The sequence below is a fragment of the Scomber scombrus genome, chromosome 1, assembly GCF_963691925.1.
Source record: "Scomber scombrus chromosome 1, fScoSco1.1, whole genome shotgun sequence".
Classification (NCBI taxonomy): domain Eukaryota; kingdom Metazoa; phylum Chordata; class Actinopteri; order Scombriformes; family Scombridae; genus Scomber; species Scomber scombrus.
Window position 1 is genome coordinate 22417462 of NC_084970.1, and position 21393 is coordinate 22438854.

General features: G+C 40.2%; 2 protein-coding genes across 9 annotated transcripts in view; both read left to right on the plus strand.

Moving 5' to 3' along the window:
• The window catches only part of tjp1a (tight junction protein 1a), a 49577-nt gene extending 47258 nt beyond the window's left edge, over positions 1-2319 (plus strand). For all 8 annotated transcript variants that reach the window (XM_062423313.1, XM_062423346.1, XM_062423353.1 and 5 more), the window contains one exon: positions 530-2319. In XM_062423313.1, the coding sequence (XP_062279297.1) occupies positions 530-624 (95 nt within the window). In that variant the 3' untranslated portion in view covers positions 625-2319. The remainder of the gene's footprint in view (positions 1-529) is intronic.
• A 2430-nt stretch (positions 2320-4749) lies between these two features.
• fam189a1 (family with sequence similarity 189 member A1) overlaps positions 4750-21393 on the plus strand; it is an 88257-nt gene continuing 71613 nt past the window's right edge. Inside the window, exon 1 of the mRNA XM_062423383.1 lies at positions 4750-4892. Coding sequence (XP_062279367.1) covers positions 4767-4892 — 126 coding nt within the window. The 5' untranslated portion in view covers positions 4750-4766. The remainder of the gene's footprint in view (positions 4893-21393) is intronic.

Below are 21393 nucleotides of genomic sequence, written 5' to 3' on the forward strand. Positions count from 1 at the left end.
AGTCATCTTGTTATTGTGGCATTTACCTCTTTCACATCTCCAAGCTTGACTGCAACATTGACAGTTAAAGATTAAAGATACAGACAGCCGTAAACAAGGAGGCTGCAGTTATATCGTCCCACGGATAGTTAGTCTGTGATGTATCGATGGACCTCTGCCGGGCCGCCTCTGCTCACTCTGATTGATTACTGGAACTTTCCTCTTGGCACAGACCTGTACATTTATAATTGTAATTACACTCAGACCTCACAGTCACTGAGGTTTAATTTACATTCAACAAGACATTCAATACAAATATGAAATAGCTTTTTACTGGTCTCTTGTGCTACAGCGTTTGGATATAGGCCACAGCCGTGCAATATCACTTACCATGGCTTGAAGACAATAGATTTTTAAGTTTGCGATGATTGATGTTTTAAAATATGACTCTGTAGTGATTTTGTGGTTAAGTGGACAATGCTTATAAAAAATGTAAACATAAAATGCTGCTTTTATCACTCACCGTATCCATCTGTCTGTTTGTCATCAGGTGACCCAAAAAGCTGGCAGAACAAGTCTCTCCCCGGAGACCCCAACTACCTGGTGGGAGCCAACTGTGTTTCTGTGCTCATTGACCACTTTTAAAAGATGGGCAGGTGTGATGTTACTGAATGTGGATCCATGGGATAAAAGGCAGAGGATGGACACACATAAACACACACACGCGCGCACACAAACACACACACACTGACAGATGCACTCCAAATAAACATAAACACATCTTACGATGAAGAAGATCCAGTCAGTGCTGTTTACTGCGCCCATGGATGAAGGAGAGACACTGATGATCGTTTGCAAACTCTTTTCCCCCCTCAATTAATTAAGTTTTGAAGTGAAATGAAACCATTGATGCATGCCCCATGCCACTGAGGATTGACACTATATGTAAGGCAATGTTTAATGTAATTCTGAAATGAATATAAATGAATGGATGGTTTTTGAAGTTGTGCAACCAGTGTACATACTTTTAAAAAAAAAAACCTGTGTTGGTATATTTATGCTATATATGCATACAGTATATATAGTAGTATAGAGAAAACTTACTAAAAATATATGAAGTCAACATGTTTTTTTTTTCAGTTCAGGTGGCTGAATTATAAATATGTATCTCCACGTTTTTTCCACTTATTAATGAAGGTTTGAGAAAGAAGTGAGATAAAGCAGTGACGGTGACATTTGCAAGTATCTGTTGAAGGAAACATCAGCTGGACATGAACCCAAGCGGCACACTTACAGACTTGTTCTTCCTTAACTTCTTCCTTCCTTCCTTTTTCTTACAGTAATATCTCGTAGCTTGATTTCTTACCGAGTACCACATCTCTCCTTCCAGCCTGAGGGAGATCTATGCATGTTCTTTACTCAGGTCCAGTAGCCTCCTCAGTTCCTTCTCCACATCTCAGTTTTTCTCTTTCTTTCTCTCTACTTCTTCTTCTTCTTCTCCTTCTCTCTTTTTCTGTCTCTCTCTGTGCACTCTCGCACTCACACACAAATAAGCAGCGATGCCTTATCTGCAGATTATTCACTTTTCATTAAGAAAAAAATAAGTTATGATAAATTATGGTATAATGTCATTTTGTTTTGCCATTTTTTGTGAACCCACTGTATAAATGAACTTGGGTTTAGCACACAATAACGGTTGATAAAGGATAACAAAGGTATGCTCTTCTTTTATCTGCTATGCATTACTTAAAAAAAAAAAAACAACAGAAAAGAAATGGCTGTAAATAAAGCTAGCATATTGCCTTGGTTCTTTGGTTTGTAAATGAACTTTTTGTAAGTCTTTCTTTTTTGTATAAAACTTAGAGAAAACATGTTTTAAAAAGTGGAAGAACGTGAACGTGGTTATCTTTGTATTCTGGATATACCCTCGAGCCTTGGAACTTATAACCTGACGATAATTCATCACACCTTTTCTACCAGTATGTTCACACTCAATTACGGTCATTTAAAAAAAGGTCTTTTTAAAGTTATTTAAGGATCAGGAAAGTACTTGGGCTAAAATACATTTAAAACATGTTCTTTTAAAAGGGTGTGCTCTCAAAGTGTCCCCCTCACCGATTTGTGATACTGGATGCTGTATTGTGTGCCCTTAAATGTATTTTTGTACTAATAGACAATATATTATGTATGGCACACCAGTACCATTTTATTTTTAGATATAACACGGCTTTAATTGGATATTAGCTCTTCACGTGTGGCTGACTTTTTTTTTTCTCCTCTGCAACACAATTTTAAGTATACCACTGTATTAATAAATAAAATCATTTTTAAAGTAAAGAGCGTTACTGTGTAGAAGACTCTTTTTTTCCTACAAATTGAAGTTTGTTTTAATTAATCTTGTTCTAAAATAAGGAGCTGTTACTGCTTTTGTTTATTTTCACCTCTATTATTCACTTGGCTTTCTATTCATTTACTTATTTATTTTTTACTTGGGCTGCAGTGATTGAATTTTTTTAATGATCAGAAAATCTGCTGTTCAGTGTTGACATCAGTGGTTCTTCAATTTGTTGTTTCTTTTATGAAATATCACAAAATGGTGAAAAACGCTTATTGAAATTTCTCACAGATAACTTGAATTCATTGATTTCTTTGACCAGCAGTCAAAAAGTCAAAGATATTCAGTTCAATATCACATAAGACAAAGAAAAGCAGGAAATCCTCAGGTTTGAAGAATTGCAGGAACCTTTTGACATGTTTGCTGAAAAGTGCCTTAAAGCTAATTATGGAATATCAACATATTTGCTGATTAGTTCTCTGTCATGCCTCTATTCAGTTCTTTCACCTCTACTTCTGGGTATGCTGTTTGGCTGCAGACATCATTTCTTTAAGGGGACACTGTGGACCAGGTTTCACAGCCAGGTGGCGCAGCTGAGCCCTGAAGTCCTTCAGCAGTATTTGACTTTTTCTGGTAACACTGTTCCCAACAGAGAATCACTATAATGCAGTAAAATGTATATAGTAAGCTTAAACATGAGTGGCCCACATATTCCTGAATTTCTTCTTTTTTAAATGAAGCAACATTAGTCAGTGTTTATTTTAGCTGGAGAAAAACACGTGAAGGAACATGTATCATCTAGAACGTGGATCCCAACCAAGAGGATCCAACAAATAAGGTCAAGATAAATCTGTAGTCACAAAATGATTAAAGCAATGAAGGAGAGAAAGAAAAAACGTTTATTTTTCTTTGATTTCTTGTGAAATACTGGTTGCTTTCACCTCTTCAGACTTCCAGAAATGATTTAAACTAATTCTTCTTTGGTTAATTTGCTCATAACTCATTAGGATTGTAACCAGAGATTAAATAAATGTCACAAGTTGATTCAAACTAAAAGGGCTATGAACCATTCAATACAGGGCTTTCAGGACATGTTTGAATGAGCACTAATTACTTGATAATGTGCTGCTTATGTGATTATTAGGAGCTCTCAGGAACTACCCTCACCAGGTGTGTCGCATTATGACGACTGTTACCTTTATGGACTTCATTTCAGTGCGTGACGGGTATATGATACAGAGCCAATGTTCAATGACAATGCAGGAGAGTGTCCTGATGCGGCGTTTGCAAGAAGACTGCGGCTGCAGATGAGGTCATACAAGTCTGATTTATAAAAGGTAAACTCACCTGGACTGAAATCTTAGTTTGTTTAATGTTTTGCTCAGTGGATTTTACACAGGTATTTTGAACACTTGGTGAAAATGTAAGAATAAAGAACCATTTCCAAGCAGCTCAAACCACAATTGCGCACTCTTTCCTGAAGAATAATACTTCATCCATTATGATGAGCGTCGAAATCCTACCACGTTTTCCTCCAGCTCTGCATCGTCAGCAGTGCTAACAAATCACGAGAATCTCCTCTGATGTTGCCTGATAGTAAAGAGCCCACCTCCCCTCCTTCACTCTCGTAGTAAAACACACTGCGCGCAGCTCGACGCCATGCAGTCGAGCAGAGTGGCACATCTCCAATGCGCAGTGTGGTTCTCCTGTCCTGGCTGTGCGATTTGCTGTCGTCTGTGAAAACCACGGCTGCTTCTTCACAGAAGAAGCGCTGCTGCACCTTCACAAACGCGGATATTCAAACAAGTCCAGAAAAACGCAAGATTTTGCCTGATTTTCAATCATTTGGACGTTTTTTTTTCTTATTGCGTCTCTCACCTTTTGATTCACGCGTCTTATCCAGGCTTCATCTCTCGCTTTGAGTTATTTGAAAGCCCGCAGAGGCGAACATGACAGAATGACAATGGTCCAAGGCTGGTTGACAGAAGGATCATTTTAGTGTTTTGTCTTCTTTTTTTTGCGCGCGCTGACTTTTGAGGAATGGGTTGTTTGCCGAGAACTCAGGCGGCTTACTTGAAAATTTGCACGTTTTCTGCATCTGTTATGGTAAACACCTGGTGCCTCGTCCAGTCCGCTCTTTTCTCACCTTTCTCCTCCCATCCGCCGCAGCGCATCTCTAATTGGAGAGCATCTTAATTCATGGAGATCATCCACATCGGACACTGACCTCGAGTTACAGTTCACCATCACACACGCCTGTTCACGCCAATTTTTTCTTTTGGATATTATTGTCCTTCCTCGGACACAGCTGCGTTGGTCGTACCCTTGAGTGACAATGCCGGTGAACGCGCTGCCCCGAGGCAGTGGCATGGGCGGCCCGGGGTCCCTGAGCCCGGCGTCGCTGTCCCGCAGCCTGTCTCGGCTGAGAGAGTACCGGACCCGGACCCGGATCATGCTGGCCCTCGGGGTCTCTCAGATGGTCCTGGGGAGTCTCATCCTGGCCGTCAGCTTCGCAGCTCTGGCTCTCACCACATCACCCAGGGTCCGGCACTCCTGCCCCTTCTGGGCAGGTTTCTCTGTGAGTACAACAGTGACACGATGCTGGTTGTGTTTGGTGGCATGAATCAAGGATGCTTTCAGCTCAAAAGACAAAGGAAAAAACCTTACAGCAAACCAATTATAAAATCATGTCTACTTAAGTATCAGTGGGAAACACATTATTAGTATTTTAAAACCCATGAAATGATATAAACATTACATCTGTCTGAGACTGCATTGGTGTTACAGGCTATTCAATGTACACACAAAATATGACATGGTCAGTATACACCTATTACTTATATTATATTTACCATACCATATATCGACAGTGTACTGTTGGTTAGTCATCCAGTGATGTTTTTAGATTCAAAGATGTCCAGTCATATCTCTTTCATCTTAGGAAACAGAGCTAAACTAATTGGTTTGAAACTGCCTTGAAAAAAAGAGCAATTCTTGAGGTAGGAAAGAGAAAATCTTCAGCAGTTAGGATGTAGAGCCTCTGTGGTAATCAGTGATAACACACACACACACACACACACACACACACACACACACACACACACACACACACACACACTTTGTACTAGGTCACTTCTGGGGACATTATATAGACTTACATGAATTTCCTGTACACTTACCCTAAATATAACAACTACTTAGCTAACCTTAACCTAACCCATAACATTAACTCTAACCACTGACACAGGAATCTGCTTTTTCCTAATTGGGGGCCCAGCTTTTATCCTTAATTGGACAAGCTGTCTCTAGTCAACTGGTTTGAAGTCTGAAATTTGTCTCGGAAAGCAGCCTCTGACAAACACTCACACACAAAGACGGACAAAGAGGAGGGGTGTATTTTTAAATACTATACACTGCTCCTTCCTTTGTGTACAGTACGATATGTTTGGAAATAATCAGCATTGAGATATTGTGTTTTTCTACATGTGAAACGTTCATGGTTGTTTCTGTAAATATTTATGAATGCGCACTTCCTTGATTTCCTGCCAGAGACCCCGAGCAGGGCTGGTCCATTAATTATAGAGACGCTGGGGCAGAGTGCACGGGTGAGGGAGCAGGAGGGGAGGGGCTTGTGTGTGTGTGTGTGTGTGTGTGTGTGTGAGAGAGAAAGGGCATGTGTTAATGCTTCTGTATGTGTGAGAGTGTACAGTTACAAGGGCACAGTAAGGAACCACAGGGGTCAAAGGTCATTCTTGATTAGCCTTAGGCTGATTGGACAGACTTCTATGTAGAATGTGTTTCTGGCCTGTTGTGCTACATGAATCTTACCTTCTGTTACCTTTTGTGCACAAAACCTGAAGCAACTTTGTGTCCTGACACCCACACATAGGAAACATCTTTGTTAGCCTGTTTTACTGCTCTGCAGATTGCTCAAAAATGTACCGCTTGAGGTGACCTATGACAAGGCACTTCAGTAGAAGTGTAGGATAACTGGGGCCTGGGGTCAATGATGTTTTTGAGCAGAGGTTTGGTACTTGAACTGAGTCTGAGTCAGGTACTGAAAAACAAAATGATCACCAGCAGCAAGAATCATCGCCCACAGTGGCGCCAAAACCCAGATAATGTGGTTGAGACCAGCTCTCCATCCGAAGACTCTGGTGATGAAACTGGTTTGCCCGCAAGCAATCAGACAGTGGAAGTCATTCTTTGTGAAGCTGAAAGCTCTAAAATCCCCCGAAACTTCTCTGAATTACTTTCTTTCTTTCCAAATTAACAAGGCTTTTATTCACAATGTGAAGAACAAAGTTAGTAGCAGTTTCCACTGTCAAAGGATCACCTCATGTGTTCTTGATGATTTTATTTACAATAAATAGGCGACAGGGTTATTTTCTAAAAGTCTGACATCTGTAGTTTGGTCCTAAATTTGGTCTGAATTGTCAACTTGTAGGAGGAAATGCAGCGTCTTTAGTTAATGCAAAGACGTGTCTTATAGCTGATTTGATTAGAAAACTCCATCCAAAATAAATCCATAGCCTCTCAATTATATGGGATGCTTTTTGTGAATCTGCTCATTGATTTTAATCTAACAAAATGAGCATAAAATCTTTTATAGCTTTTAGACTATATAGAAACAGTCTGACATAAATCTTAGTGGAAGAAAAAGTTATTTCTCTCGTGCCTAATGTGTATGAGTGTATTTGTATATAACAACAGTCATGTGCACATCACAAAACCTCAGTGAGATGAGTTGCTGGATACAAAAACAACTGAACTAGACTGAGTTTGTGTGTAAGCAATTAATAGTCTCCATGGTAGCAGGCCTACTGCAGAATCATATTGCTAATGTTTTCTGAGCATTTTTTACAAATCTTTTTCAAGTTGACCCCATTTGAAATGACAACGTGACTCTTTGTGCATGGTAGCATAGATAGTGTTGTACCTTGAAGCCTTCATGTGGAGCCTCATGCCATGTTGGTGAACTGAGCTAATTAATGAGGAAGGTGACAACAAACTCAACCCTCCCCCGCCTCACGTGTGTGTGTGTATGCTTTAGGTGTGTGTGTGTGGTCACTGTGGGACGTCATTAAGGATCTCTACGTGATGACTGCAATTGCTGGATTTCATCACGGTCGCAGTGAGGGAAGGCAATCACTGCTGAGCTTTGGCTGGCTGTCCCTCTTCACACACACACACACACACACACACACACACACACACACACACACACACACACACACACACACACACACACACACACTCACACGCTGACAAATGTATCCTATCTCATCACTTCAGTGCATAATGGTTCAATCTCCCTCGTCCTGATCTTACACACACTTAAGAAAAATATTTTTTGCAGCTTGAGGCGTGTGTTTGAAAGCATATCACACACACGCTTGCCTGACCAACAGAGACTAATCCTACAAATGTCTTGCTCTTTCTTGCACCCAACCCAAAGCTTGTAATCAACCCACACCCCTGCTGTAACTCTTTAGCTCAGTAGACAAGCAGCAAGCCACAGTCACTTCCTGTAGATGTAATTTGAGTGACAAAAGATGACGCAGAGCTCTAACGATGAGCGGTGCAGACTCTTGAGGCTTCGGACTTGCATGAGGCCCGACATACAGTCGCCTTTTTCTGCTCCATCAGGCCAGATTGCCAGCAGGTTTACCTGCATGCTGTTGGCTGTGAATCACGCTGCCCTGCCAGGTTTGGACAATAAATGAGACGACGTGGCCGAGCCAGCCAAAGGGCCTCTGCAGCTGTCAGCAGCTGACATGCAGAACAAATTACCATCCACCTCGCATCTCCATGAATTAAGCTCGGAACTGATCCAAGTGTCTGAACACACATACCCGAACACACAAACTGCCTCTCGTCCCCCCCCCCCTCAATTTCTGTCACAGATAATAAAAACACTTGAGACAAAATATGTGGATATGTAAATCCATCAGAAGGAGTTATTGCTTCCATTATTCAGAAATTAAAACTAGATTTTGATGCTCTTTGTCTTTGTATATCAGTTTATTACACAAGAGGACTCCTCCTCTCCTCTCCTCTCCTCTCCTCTCCTCTCCTCTCCTCTCCTCTCCTCTCCTCTCCTCTCCTCTCCTCTCCTCTCCTCTCCTCTCCTCTTCTCTCCTCTCCTCTCCTCTCCTCTCCTCTCCTCTCCTCTCCTCTCCTCTCCTCTCCTTAAAAGATCCAGAAAAGGATTTACTGTCTTCTGTTTTTCCCCCTCCCCCGCTCTCCTGGCTGTGCAGAAGAAGAGGAGTGATGATATATTGTGTACCAGCTTCTCTAAAAGTAACACTCCAGCATCCCATATCTACAGACTGTGCCGTAACAAAGGCGGCTTAAGATGGTATTCTTGGTGTTTGTTGTGTGGCAGCTTTCTCTGCCGTATTCAAGCACACAGTGTCAGCAAATTCTGCACTAATCTGCGCTGGTGTCCATGTGTTTGTGTGTGTGTGTGTGTGTGTGTGTGTGTGTGTGTGTGTGTGTGTGTGTGTGTGTGTGTGTGTGTGTGTGTGTGTGTGTGTGTGTGTGTGTGTGTGTGTGTGTATGTGTTTGAATAGATGGCTCCAAAGTATTTTGTAGTGGGTGGTTGTGGCATATTGAGAGGCTTTTTGTGCCTTTGTGTGTGTTTGCAAGTATGGTAAAGTTTCATGTTGGAATAAAGTTTTAGTGTCCCACAAATCCTACTGACTATGGTGATCACCTGACTTTTTATCCAGCGCCAGTGTTTTCAATTATCCAGTGAAATAGCTCAACACCTGCAACAATGCATTGGCACAAAATTATGCACAGATGTTCATGGTACCCAAATTAATCTTATTTTTGGTTTATGATCAAATACCTGCAAAACTAATAAAAGCAGTTTGTTTTTATGGCATAAAGTACTGATGATTTTAGTGTAACGGTTTTGGATTTGAACAAAAAGAACTGTTGCAGGAAAATCTGGTGCTGCACAAAAAGTTGCTATAATAAATATCTGCATATCTGAATCTCATCTAGCCATGGTGAGGAATAGAGAGTTGTTGTTGTTTTGTTTTATAGAGCAAGACAAATAATCTAAATGTTCGATGTGATTGTTTAGTTGCTCTGTTCTGTTTTCTGCGGCAACACCTGAAACAAAATATGTGGATATGTAAAACCATCAGAAGGAGTGAAGAAGAGTGAATCATCATTAATTAACTGCCTTATTAGGCTTACATAGTATCCTGGCAACAGGTCTTAAGACATTCACAGACACACACACACTCAAATTCACTCACTTACTCGTACTTCAAAGTGCAGTCTGCAATGCAGGCTTGGAAATTGTCATCGTTTTGATAAAAGACTTTCCATCTGTTTAATATGAATAAACTGAATACAGAGGTGGTTGTTGTCTGGCATACTGAGGGACTATCAGAGTTCCTTGCCTTTGGTGTCACTCATGACTCATAACATCAAAGTGAACAGAAAGGAGAAGTGTTACATGTAATCGGTAGCCTTTCTCTGCCGCCTGAGTGAATATCAGCACTTCCACCACAATGTCAAGCAAGTGTGAAGCTTTTCACTTGCTTTTTAGGATGATTTTATTTAGATTTATTACAGTGATTGTTTTAGAACCAAAAAGAAACACCATGTAATATAATATAGTGCATAATTGGCCAACAAATATTTGTTAAAAGGAGTGTTCAGTTTAAATGCCATGAAAACATGTTACTAAGCGATTAAATATTATGGATTATTGTGGATTAGCATGTTATTGAACCTAAACATACATTGATTTCTATTTAAATTAAGTAATTTGTGTTCATTTGGTGTCACTCATGTAACTTGGAGTCTGATTTCCTTGCAGTAATTGGGAATGTGCTGCTGTGTTCTTGTCAGCGAGTTTTGATGCAGCTAATAAAACATAGACCTGCTCCAGTTTGAAATGTGAACAAATATAACATGATTGTTACTAATCTGAAATAGCAGCTGTCACAGCCAGAACAAATACATGATTTCAATTGTACAGCATGTGTGTAAAGAGCTATTGTATTAATAATTCAGCTCAGTTCTGTGTCAAAATCCACACTGAAATCAGTCAGACCTCTATGGATCATATCAGGATGCAAATAATCATTAAAGGATCAGTTCAACAAAAATTCTCACTTACCAGAGGTGTAAAGCAAAGTTAGACATTTGTGGCTTTATTCCAGATATTCGTCTCTGAGATTTCTGCTTCCACCCCAAATACGGTGGAGATTAATGGAACATTGTTTGTCTCACAGCACATGAACATTACATCAAACATCAAAAACAAAAGAAACAACTCTGTTTAGGGTCAGACATCCCAAAACCTGGGTTAACAAAAGTACAACTATTTTCATGGCTAGACACAAAAGGTATATTTGACAAATGTATTTATATTTAAAGTGAACTGATTGTAAGCAGTCACAGAAGGAAAAAAAAGAAGCAATCTTCCTCTCATATGACACCAACTGGACAAGAAAGCTTGTTATTGTCACCCTATTTAAATCACAACTGTACATTATGTAACCACATTATGAGTTTGTCCAGAAGCCACAGGATCTTTATGTTTGATGTTGCAAACAGTGCAACAAAAGTATCATTGTGGGACTCGACACTGAGCTCCACTCGGCTGTTTGTTGTTTTGATGCAGCCATTTATCCCCAGCTGTCAGCAGAGAACATGGCTCTTGAGCCAGTTTACTCATCTCTTGTCCGTTTAGATTAAATGGGGAGTGTGGTCAGCACGCCTGCTCTCAGACCAGACCACTCGCGGCCTGTGTTAAATCTCATATTGATCAGCTAATTAGATGGACTCCCATCAATCATTAGACTTGTTTTCATTTTCATTTTTACTTGAACTGTCAGAGGTTTTTAACGTCTGCAGTGATCTCACTCTTGTGTTTAAAGCAGGACTATGTGGTGTGATGATGTCATGTAGTTTTAGCTCTCAGCTTGTACAGAGGTGTCTGGACAGTTATAATTCACTTTCTGCAGCACCTTTCCATAATAAGTAAGTAGGCACTCAGCCCACTACTCATTACTCTAAGGACCCTCCAGTGCATCCTGCTCCTGAGCATCTTTAAAGTTTTTTTTTTTGTCAAGAAAGGAAAGAGACAATCTTAGGCAGTTAGGATGCAGAGCCTCTGTGGTATTCCGTGAGAAAACACACACACACACACACACACACACACACACACACACACACACACACACACACACACACACACACACACACACACACACACACACTCAATCACAGTTATGGTTCCATCATTTCAGAGGACATTACGTTGACTTGCATTCCTTTCCTGGAGACTCATCTTAACTTAACTATTACCCTTAACTAGACTAAAGCCGTCACCCTAAAATTAATGATTTACTTAAAAGGGACTTGCTGTTTGTCCCCATAATGGAGGCGAGTCCCCACAACTGTTTACATCCCCTAAACATGAGGATACCTGGACCACACACACACAGAGGCTCAGTGGTGTTCCTGAGAGGCTCTGATATTTCAAGTTGTCAGCTTCACTTAATTCCCTTCCTAGATGTACTTTGCTGTTATATGCTGCTGTCTTATCCAGACTTTCTTCCTCATCTCGTTCTTTTGTCCACTTATTCTGCATTAGATATTTTTGAGAACAGGATGATCTGAGCTTCTTCTATATGCGCGATATTAAACATTACGTGCCATCCTTTCTTTTGCTTCAATCTTTTTGCTCTCCATCCACCACATATCATCTAATGAAGCAATAAAGCAAACTTGCTGAAAAACTGGCATTGCACTATGCCTGATTAAAAAACAGTCATCAGTAAAATACAACATAAAAATGTTAAATGTCAGATTGGTATTGCTGTGGAAGATCTGAACACATTAAAGTCCCACTACAGACAGAAATGCATTTTGCTTATTGTTGCTTCACTTGTATGTTTGCATGATATATGTGCAGACTTTGCTTTCCCAGTCATCTGGTGAGGGAGGAACGTTTATCTGTGCTCACCTTAAATCTGAGCATGATTTGTGACAACACAATTAGTTTGAAAGCCAGTCATAATCCAACATGCAACGTAAGTGTGATGTATAGTCGATAGCTGAAACCTCCGGAATTGACTTTTCAGCCAAGTAGGAAGCATCTTGTTTTTCTAGGTTACTAACTTTTGAAGTGTAAAATATTTACACATTATATTTTCCAATAAGAAAGAAAGAGTAGATATATTTGTTTTACATGTTTTGTATCTGGAGGAGCTGTCTAATGTGTTCTTTGAGGAGACTAAATAGAGGGCATTCCCTTCAAAACATACAAAATAAGCCACTTTCTTCTCAACATTGTTGATTCTACTCAATAGTCCCAAACTTTGACCGTATTCTGATCAACAATAGCAATGTGTCAAAAAAATTAAGCTCCCCTTGTGCTAAAGGAGGAAAGGAAATGTCCTAAAAAAAAGTAAAAAGTTGCTGTCTGATAAGCTGTTTCCTCTTCTCACAACATGTCTACATGTTTTTAATGGCTATTTTTAATCTGACTGCTACATTGCGCTTTGCATCATTGAGGGGTTCAGGGCAGTTTGTGATTTTTGGTTTTGTCTTACCAGCTGCATTTCTGTTGTCGTTGACTTTGATGTTTATGTTCTTTCAGCTCCGTTGAACACATCAAAAGTGTAATTTGTGACCTTTAAAAAAAATCTTTAATACCCCAGAATGATCAAACACACATTTGTACACATACATTGCACCTCTGTGTACACACCCTTTCATATTTCCATACACTTCCATGGTTGAACACACCCACAAATAGCTTCCATTATGCAGCATTTTGATCTTTGGAGAGTAAAGCTGGTTGTGTGATGAAAGCTGTAGCTTGTCTGTTTTCTGGATGTCTCTTTGCACCAGAGCGGACCCTTGAAATCCATTTGGGAGGAGAGAGAGCAGCAGAGAAAGACAGGGCGAGGTCCTGTGTTTGGGGGAAAATTGTTTTATATTTTTGACACTTAATATATTTGTATGTGCATACATCACAGCCCTCTCTCATGAATCCTCCTTTTCTCTCCTACGCCTGCTCTTTGTTTGTAATGTGCCTTGTGTGTTAGTCTGACCCATAGCCTGGGATGTGTCTGACAGAATGCTTGATGCTGCACTTCTATACAAACAGCCTCGACCCGGCCGCCAGCAGGTCTGCCTGCAGACTGTTGAATAGAAAAGGCCAACAGGGTTGAACTGAGCTCACAGGGAGAGAGCCAAACCAGAGCAGAGAGATCAGAGCAGCAAATGAAACAGAAGACGACTGGATACAAATCTGTCACGAGAACTCGTCTTTCTGTTGTTGGTTTATGAAATTAGTATTTTGCATTGAGAAAAAAGGCACTCACAGGTGCTGCGTACACATCTGCACAACACCTGTGTTTACGTTTATTCTGCTACTGTCTTCATGTCAAATCCGGCAGGAAGAGAGGCTTAATGATGCAGACTCATCTTTTATTTGAACTGAAAGGAGCGTTTTACCTTCTAGTGAAGTGGCAGACATCCACTTCTGTTTGACTTCTATCCTGTACCTGCCATTAAGCTCTAACGTCTTCCTGGTGTAACAAAGCTGACTGTCGTCCCTCCCTGATGCTTTCTATAGCTGATCAATGGAAAAGCCTGCTGACTGGAGCCTCCCTTTGTTCTATGATTATCTACTGTGTTGTGTTGGGTGGTGCTTTTATGTGTCTGTGCATGTGGGAGGGCAGGTCAGGGGGGTGTCAATGTGTGCTTGTGCGTATTTATTTGTAGCTAGAGTAGATGTAAAGGTTGGTTGTCTACCTCTTTTTCTTCTGTTTTTTTATCTGTTTGAATGCAGACCACAGAGGCGTATAGACAGCTGAGCAACAAGGTGGTTGTTTGTGTTTCTTCTGTCATCCTGCTGTTATCAAGAGAGGCACAGACTACAGGCTACAGATACACCTCTGTGACAGAAAGCACTAAAAGATGAGAGAGCCATGTTTTTGCTCTTCATTTTTCCTGCCTTTTTCTTCCCCCACAACTTCCTCAGAAAAGCAGCAGACCACTGTGCTGAAAGCTGGTTAAAAGGTTAGAATAACTTCACTGTAATTGCACAGCAGTATGAGACTGGAGGTACAACTTCATTAAAGGTGCTAGATAGAACAGGATATAAATATAGAAATGCAGTCTTAAAACACGACCTTATTCAACAGAATGTGCAGTTTGTCTAGACGAGAATAGTAAAAAATTTAAAGATGTAATTTTACTGTTTAATAATATGTCTGTTTTTACCAGCCTGCAATGAACAACATTCCCCACAAACCCAAGAACATAGCAGGTTAAATGCCACCAGTTTGATAGACGTAGAGTATAGTGGATGTAGCTCAGAGCAACAGGGAGGAAAAGAAGATGTTTTTTTAGACGAATCACAGAGATCATAGCTGAAAAGTGTGAAAAGTACCATGAGAAAAGAGTATTGGTGGATAAAATGTTAAACCTAAAAAAAAAGATTAAAAAAAGGGTAACAAAGAAATGTGTGGTAAAACATCACGGGGACTGTACTTTTCTGAAGCTAACAAATTAATAGTTTAACTTTGTCATAATCACAAAGTGTTCAAATTCTACTAGCAAGTGCAGCAAGTAGATATTTATCATACAATATACATGGTGAAGCCCTCAGTATGCTTTAATTGAAGTGCGTGTCTGTTTGTCAGCATCTGAAAACGTTTTTTCGATGGTTGAATCGGACTATGTTTGTAACTTTCTGAAAGAGCTTTATGCAGTCATTGGCCAGGTGTGTAGAGGTATGAACGTATGCAGGACTTGATTTTCTTATTCCTCACTGAATCACTTTTTGTGTGCACAACACAAAACACATGAAGCGCAACCCCATAAATGCCTACGTGGAGTCGGAAATGATGTGCCATTTATCCCCATTTGTTTGTTCTATCATGTCAGGCTTTTTTTATTAACAGGTATTAACATTTTTTGCCTTTTAGATGTGGTTTCCTTTGAAGCATACTGAGGCCTTAAACACCAGGAACAGAGATAGCATTGAGTTATAGAGGCTAGAGGTACAGTGGTTAGCTCATAAGTCCTGACAAGGTGACGTCAGGGCTCTCTCTATCATCCAAAATACAGTGAGAATACATCAATAAAATAAGAGTAAACCAACATCCTGGTGGAACTGGGGAACAAGATGGATCTGCTTTTATAAATGAGCCTTGAAGATAAATTTTCCAGGTCACAGGTCAAGCCTTTAATAGCAGGTAATGGTGTACAAAAGGTCACCTGATCAGAGAGAACATTGGCCATTCAGTACAGAACACACGCACAAAATCATTCAACGTCTAGTGGTGATCAGATTTGTCACCTATAATGCAGTCACAATTGTCTCCCGGTGGAGTCCAGAGGCATAATCTTACAGTCATTTTTCATCGGTAATAGCCTGAATGATGCATTTCCTTGTGGCTTCCTGTTGTTGCTGTTGTTTCATCAATACAGATGGCAACAGGGAGACAGGATGAACAGTTAATGTATGAACATATTGGACATTTTACAAGGACTTTGTGTGTGTCTGTCCATGTGTGTCTTAGAAAAAAGAGGGAGCAAGAGAGGACAGAGTACAGGACTGATTGATCTTCCTTTTTGGAGAAGCTTTGGTGAGAGTTTAATAAGACCAAAGCCTCCAGAAAAGACAGGATTGGGATCTTATTTTCTCTGTACAGCTGAGGTTCCTTCATAGAGACATTGTTCTACTTCCTAACATGACCTATGCTTCTCTGTCTCTGATTTTTGTGCACACCTGTGATGCAGTTTTGCTTACTATATAATATACATTGATTATACTGCTGTCTTGCTGATTGCGATAAATGTATCTTTGTGGTGTTGTAGAGACATTTGGCATTATTCAGTGTGTGTGGTCTGTGCAGTGGTGCATTGAAATGACTTTGCACATTTTGGAAAGAGAAAATTACTTTTTCATCACTGTTTCTTGCTTAAGGGAATAGTACTAAATGCTAATTTATATCAAACTGTCCTGGGGCTGGATTGGATTGTAGGAGTTTCTGTTTTTCATCTGTAAATCACAAGTTTCCTTTTTTTCTCTTTTGCTGTTTAGGTTTTTAAAATGTGCCTTATGAGAAAGAGAGGAAAGGATTTATGCTGATAAGAGAGAAGACTAGAAAGTAAGAGGGACACTGCTGCTGATTTTGATCCTTCGCTTCAGGGGATGATGAGGAATCTGTGGGTGTTTGCTCAGTGTGAAGGAGGGCAGCCTCTCCTCGGGCCATCAGTCCCTCCCTCAGGTTGATATTTCAGCTCCCTCCTCCTCTCCAGCTCAGAGTGTTTCTTTTGGCATAGATTCAGCACAGTTAGCACACCTCATCCCCCACCCATCCTTTTATAATCTGTACTCTTTTTGATCCAACTAGCTGCCTGTGTCTGTCCCTGGAGGTTTAAATCTCAGTAGAACGCATGTTTTAGCTGTGGCTCTGGAGGCGCAAGCTCCTCCAGGATTGCACTGTGACATTTTTGTCATAGAAACAATGACATGCTTTTTGGTTTGTCCAAACAATACGAATAACCCATTTCAGTCTAAAACATTTTTATAGGTCTTGCATGCAAGTTATGTCATCTCTCTTAAAATGTACATCATGCTATTTTCCTTTAGCAAGTGTTTTTTAGATTTTCTGTGTACTTTGTAGTTGTTGTGTTTCATCTTTAGATATTATATGTTTTGCTGAGTGAGACAACACAAAGGTCTTAAAGTCATAAAAACCACATATCAAATCATTTAGACTCTATGAACTCTACGGCTGCTTATTCAGCACAGGTCTCCATCACTACCACAGCACTGCAGTGCTACAGTAAACCTAAAAATATGCTGTCTACATGCTTTTTTGCACTGATCAATACCCCCCCCCCCCCCCCCCCCCCCCCCCCCCGCCCCCGCCCCCAACTGTGCTTAGTAAGAGTGGATCAGAGCCAGGAAGTCCTCTGCATGAGAAACTGTGCCATGCGTGTCGGCATGTGTTTTAATGTGTGGCAATGCACCAATACATGCATGGCTGTGTGAGCTTGTCTGTGTAGAAAGAAAGAGGGAATATATTTCATAATAGGCACATTATATCACAGTGTGCTCTGCTCTTATTCTCTTAAGTTTGGAAATAAGGATGTTACATTTTCTATTAACAAAACAGTGAAAAATATTGTATTAGAGGTAATGCTGTGAAATCCATAAAGAGATTTATTTTTTCAGTTTTCTTTTTGAGCACAGCTTTAATATTATGAAGTTCTCATAATGGAAACTGTGGACATAAAGTCAGTTTTCTTGCATGCAGGATATTAAAACACAGTATTAGAGGTTGTTGCAGGTTGTCACAGAGCACAGACCTGGAGGAAAACTGACAGCAGAACAAATGTATGAACTGTTTTGATTTTGTGATTGCCTGAGCAGGAGATAGCGAAGTATTTCAGTAGGTGCCATGCAAATGTCTGGCATTTTCAACAAAGACATTGAAACATTTACAATCACTGAAGGTAAAATAGAAGCAGTATTGTTGTTCAGTGTTGACTTTGATTAGGACCTCGTCAAGGCTGGTCACTATGGCAACCAGAGACAGTTAATATGGCTTGTCCGCATCATTTGAGGGAGGTGAGGGAAAAGGGGTGGGTGGTGGGTGGTGATGTGTCTTTTTGTCGTCTGCTTTAAGGGGAAGAAGAAGCAAGTGTAAGAAAAAGAAATAGCTTGTAGTACATGAAGATCAGAGCATCGAGAGAGGCTTGTCACGGCTGAAATGACAGACGGGCTCTGAGAGAGAGAGAATAAGGGATGTGAAAGCAAAGGAACAACACAGAGTGACTTCTATTAGTGGAACGAGGAGGGAGAGTGAAATGTTTCGGTTAAGTCAATTACACAGCTCTGGTTCTGTGGAGTAATGAGTCTGGCCGTGCCTCGTGCCTCTACATCCCTCTCATTAGCTGGCACTGGAGGACAGAAACAGTGTTTTGACAACTCTAGTTTCTGTGTGTCTTTTGTGCGCATGGAGTAAAAGCTCATCCACAACAACAATATGATCAGTCCTTCTTCTTTACTTTCTGCAGAACCTGGACAGCAGTTAGACAGGATAGTAGGTGTGAGGCCAGGCTACCATGACTCACTCTGCTTCTCAGCCGTCTGTTTCTTCCTGCACATGTTCCTCTTATACTGTCCAGCTCTTTCACCATTAGGGAGGGATTTGTCGGTTGCCCTCAGCAACACGATGCTGCGAATCAAACCGAGTGACATTTTGTTAGAAGTGAGGCAATGCATCAAAAAGGTCCTTCGAGGAATAATGTTAACATTGGATGACACTGCAGTACTTTAACATCCAGAGTCAAGAGTGCTAGTGCAGGAAACAGTGTGTGTTAATGTTAACGTAGGGATGAAGAAGGGACATTATTTAAATGTTGATAATTGAATGTTGATGATTTGCATCAATATACACATTTTTACATCATTAAATGTATTGTTTGTTCAGTCAACAGTCCATACCCCCCGAATATTAAATCAACTGTAATGTAAAGCCAAGAAAAGCAGAAAATGCCCACATTTGAGAAAATGTAACTATCAAATGCTTGGTCATTTTACTGGTCAAAGACAGGACCTGAACCCTGGTCTGGCCTTAAATTCATAATTTTTCAAATCTGTCTTAAAACAATAGTCAGATGCCCAAATCAACATAGAAACAGGTTTTGGTCATTCTTATTGACCATTAGAAGCAGATCCCCTCCAAATATGCTTACAATGTAGGTGAAGGGGGACAAAATTGTGAACCTACCCTTTAACTCAGTGGGTCTCAAATTAGGTGGTGGGCTCCCTGTAGGGCCATAGGGAGTAGATTAGAGTAGAGAGGGGGGTTTTTTTCAGATGGCAGCATGGCAGGTGATGCTTATTTTGCATAAATGAAAGAACTGGTGTGCTCAACTCATCCAAAAAATCACAAAAATAACAAATGGAGTTGTCAGCATTCACAGATAAGTGTATATCACTTATTTAATTATGCTCATTTAGCAGACATGACAAAATATGATTAGGTCTATCTTGCTCTTGGGTTCATCTCTCTGACTGTGTGGGTATTTTTCATTTGCAGAACAGGAGCTGATGAGTAACACTTCACACATGAAAGCTCATGATCTACAGGCGGGTGACAAATGAAAGGAAAAACCAAATAAATGAGTGGAGAAACATAACAAATGCAGATGCTTCCACACAGGTGCACTACAATTAAGCAATTAACATCCAGTCATGCTCTGTTGTATGTATAAAAATGCTGAGCAGGTCCAGTTTTGGCCAATTGAGAGATTTTGGACTGATGTGTTAGACAGCGCTCTCAAATCACCAAATGATGGAATATCTTCTGGAAGAGTGGTGTTCATCCTGCCAGTAGAGTTCAGAGACTGTAGAATAAAGAAGCATTGAAGCTGTACTGGTGGCACATGGAGGCTCATACACTATATGCTTGTTTTTCCTTTAATTTATCACCTGTCTGTATATTGTTTTGATACGTTTTTTAAAATCTGTTTCAAATTTTACCAATGATCGATAAAAATTACTTAGTTAGGGAGGGTTTTGTGGGGCAGATGTCGGACCAAGTTTGAAAACTTGCATATAATTTAGGAATAATTAATTTTTATTTAGATAAACGTTTCTACTGAGAATTCAGAAATATTTTCATTGATGGGACTTGCAGAATCGTCCAACATCAACGTTCTCTTGGCGAGTGGGTTGATCAGAACACATGAAAGGAGACGTCAGAGCATGTTCAAGCTTGCATGTACGTCTCTGTCAAAAGAGGGATGATGCAGCCTGTGACTTTGAACAGCTGTAGTTATACAACAACAGAGAACCTGTGGGCTTCAAACACTGAGGGGCAGCAGTCCTTTGAAAAATGAGGATCTGATCAAAATGTCACACTGTCAGAAAAGGCAAAGCAGAGCTAAACCTTTAAGTATAAAACATGTTGCTAGGGCATTACCCCATACAGTTACAGAATAATTCCCTGCTTCTCCAGAATACAATTATGTACTACAAATGAAACAAAAAAAAAATATATAATCATAGGGCAATAATGAGAAATCAGTGTGTCGCCTTCCTTTTTTCTTTTGCATTGTCTCTTTGTCTCCCAGTGTGATCTGTTACCTCTGCACTGCAGTCCTTTATGCTGCTAACTCCAACTCTTGTCTTGGGGAGTGTGTACAAAAAATGAGACAGTGTAGACAGACCAACCAGAACAAGTCACTAGTGCTGCAACAAGGACTTGATACCTCACCAGTGAACAGTAATAATTGTGTTTGATGAAGCTGGAAGCACCACTGCAATGGATTGAACCCTATTCCCTGCAGCAGTGCACCACCCACGTCCTTCAATCAATGAGCTTCCTTTAAAGAAGACATATCATGCACATCTCCAAGTTTATATTTATAGTGTGAGGCTCAACTGGAATATCTTTGCATGATTTGCAGCCCCTGAGTTTCACCTCTGTCTGAAACAGGTTGTTTTAGCTCCTGTCTCTCAAGGCTCCCATCCCAATGAGCCCACTCTGTTTTGATTTTCCAGTTCAAGGAGCTGCCTCTTAGCAGATTTACACTAGCTCCAGAAGCTACATAACCAAACATCAGTTGTTAGATTTTCCTGTTTTTTAATTCAAAATATAAACTTCACAAATACAGTACACTTGTACATTTAAATTCGATCAAAAATATTTGGACTGGAAACATGAACAATCCATGAAACAACCTTGGCAACATACAGAACAGACTACCATTTGTTGGCACAAACAATCTGACACCATCGCACTGAGGAAGTGGAGGAACATTGCAAGCGAAAGTAATGTAATGAGTAACTTATTACTCTACACAGAAGGTAATATTGTAAAGAAACGTATTACTTTCAAATGCAACTAACTAGTAATATGAAATATGTTACATTTTGGAAGTAACTTGCCAAACACTGATGGATACACTTAACAATGTGCAGTATATTTTACATTTTACACTATAGATTTGACATTTTGTCTAACCGTCTTACTCAATCTCACTGCAGCTGTGCTTTTCCAGCC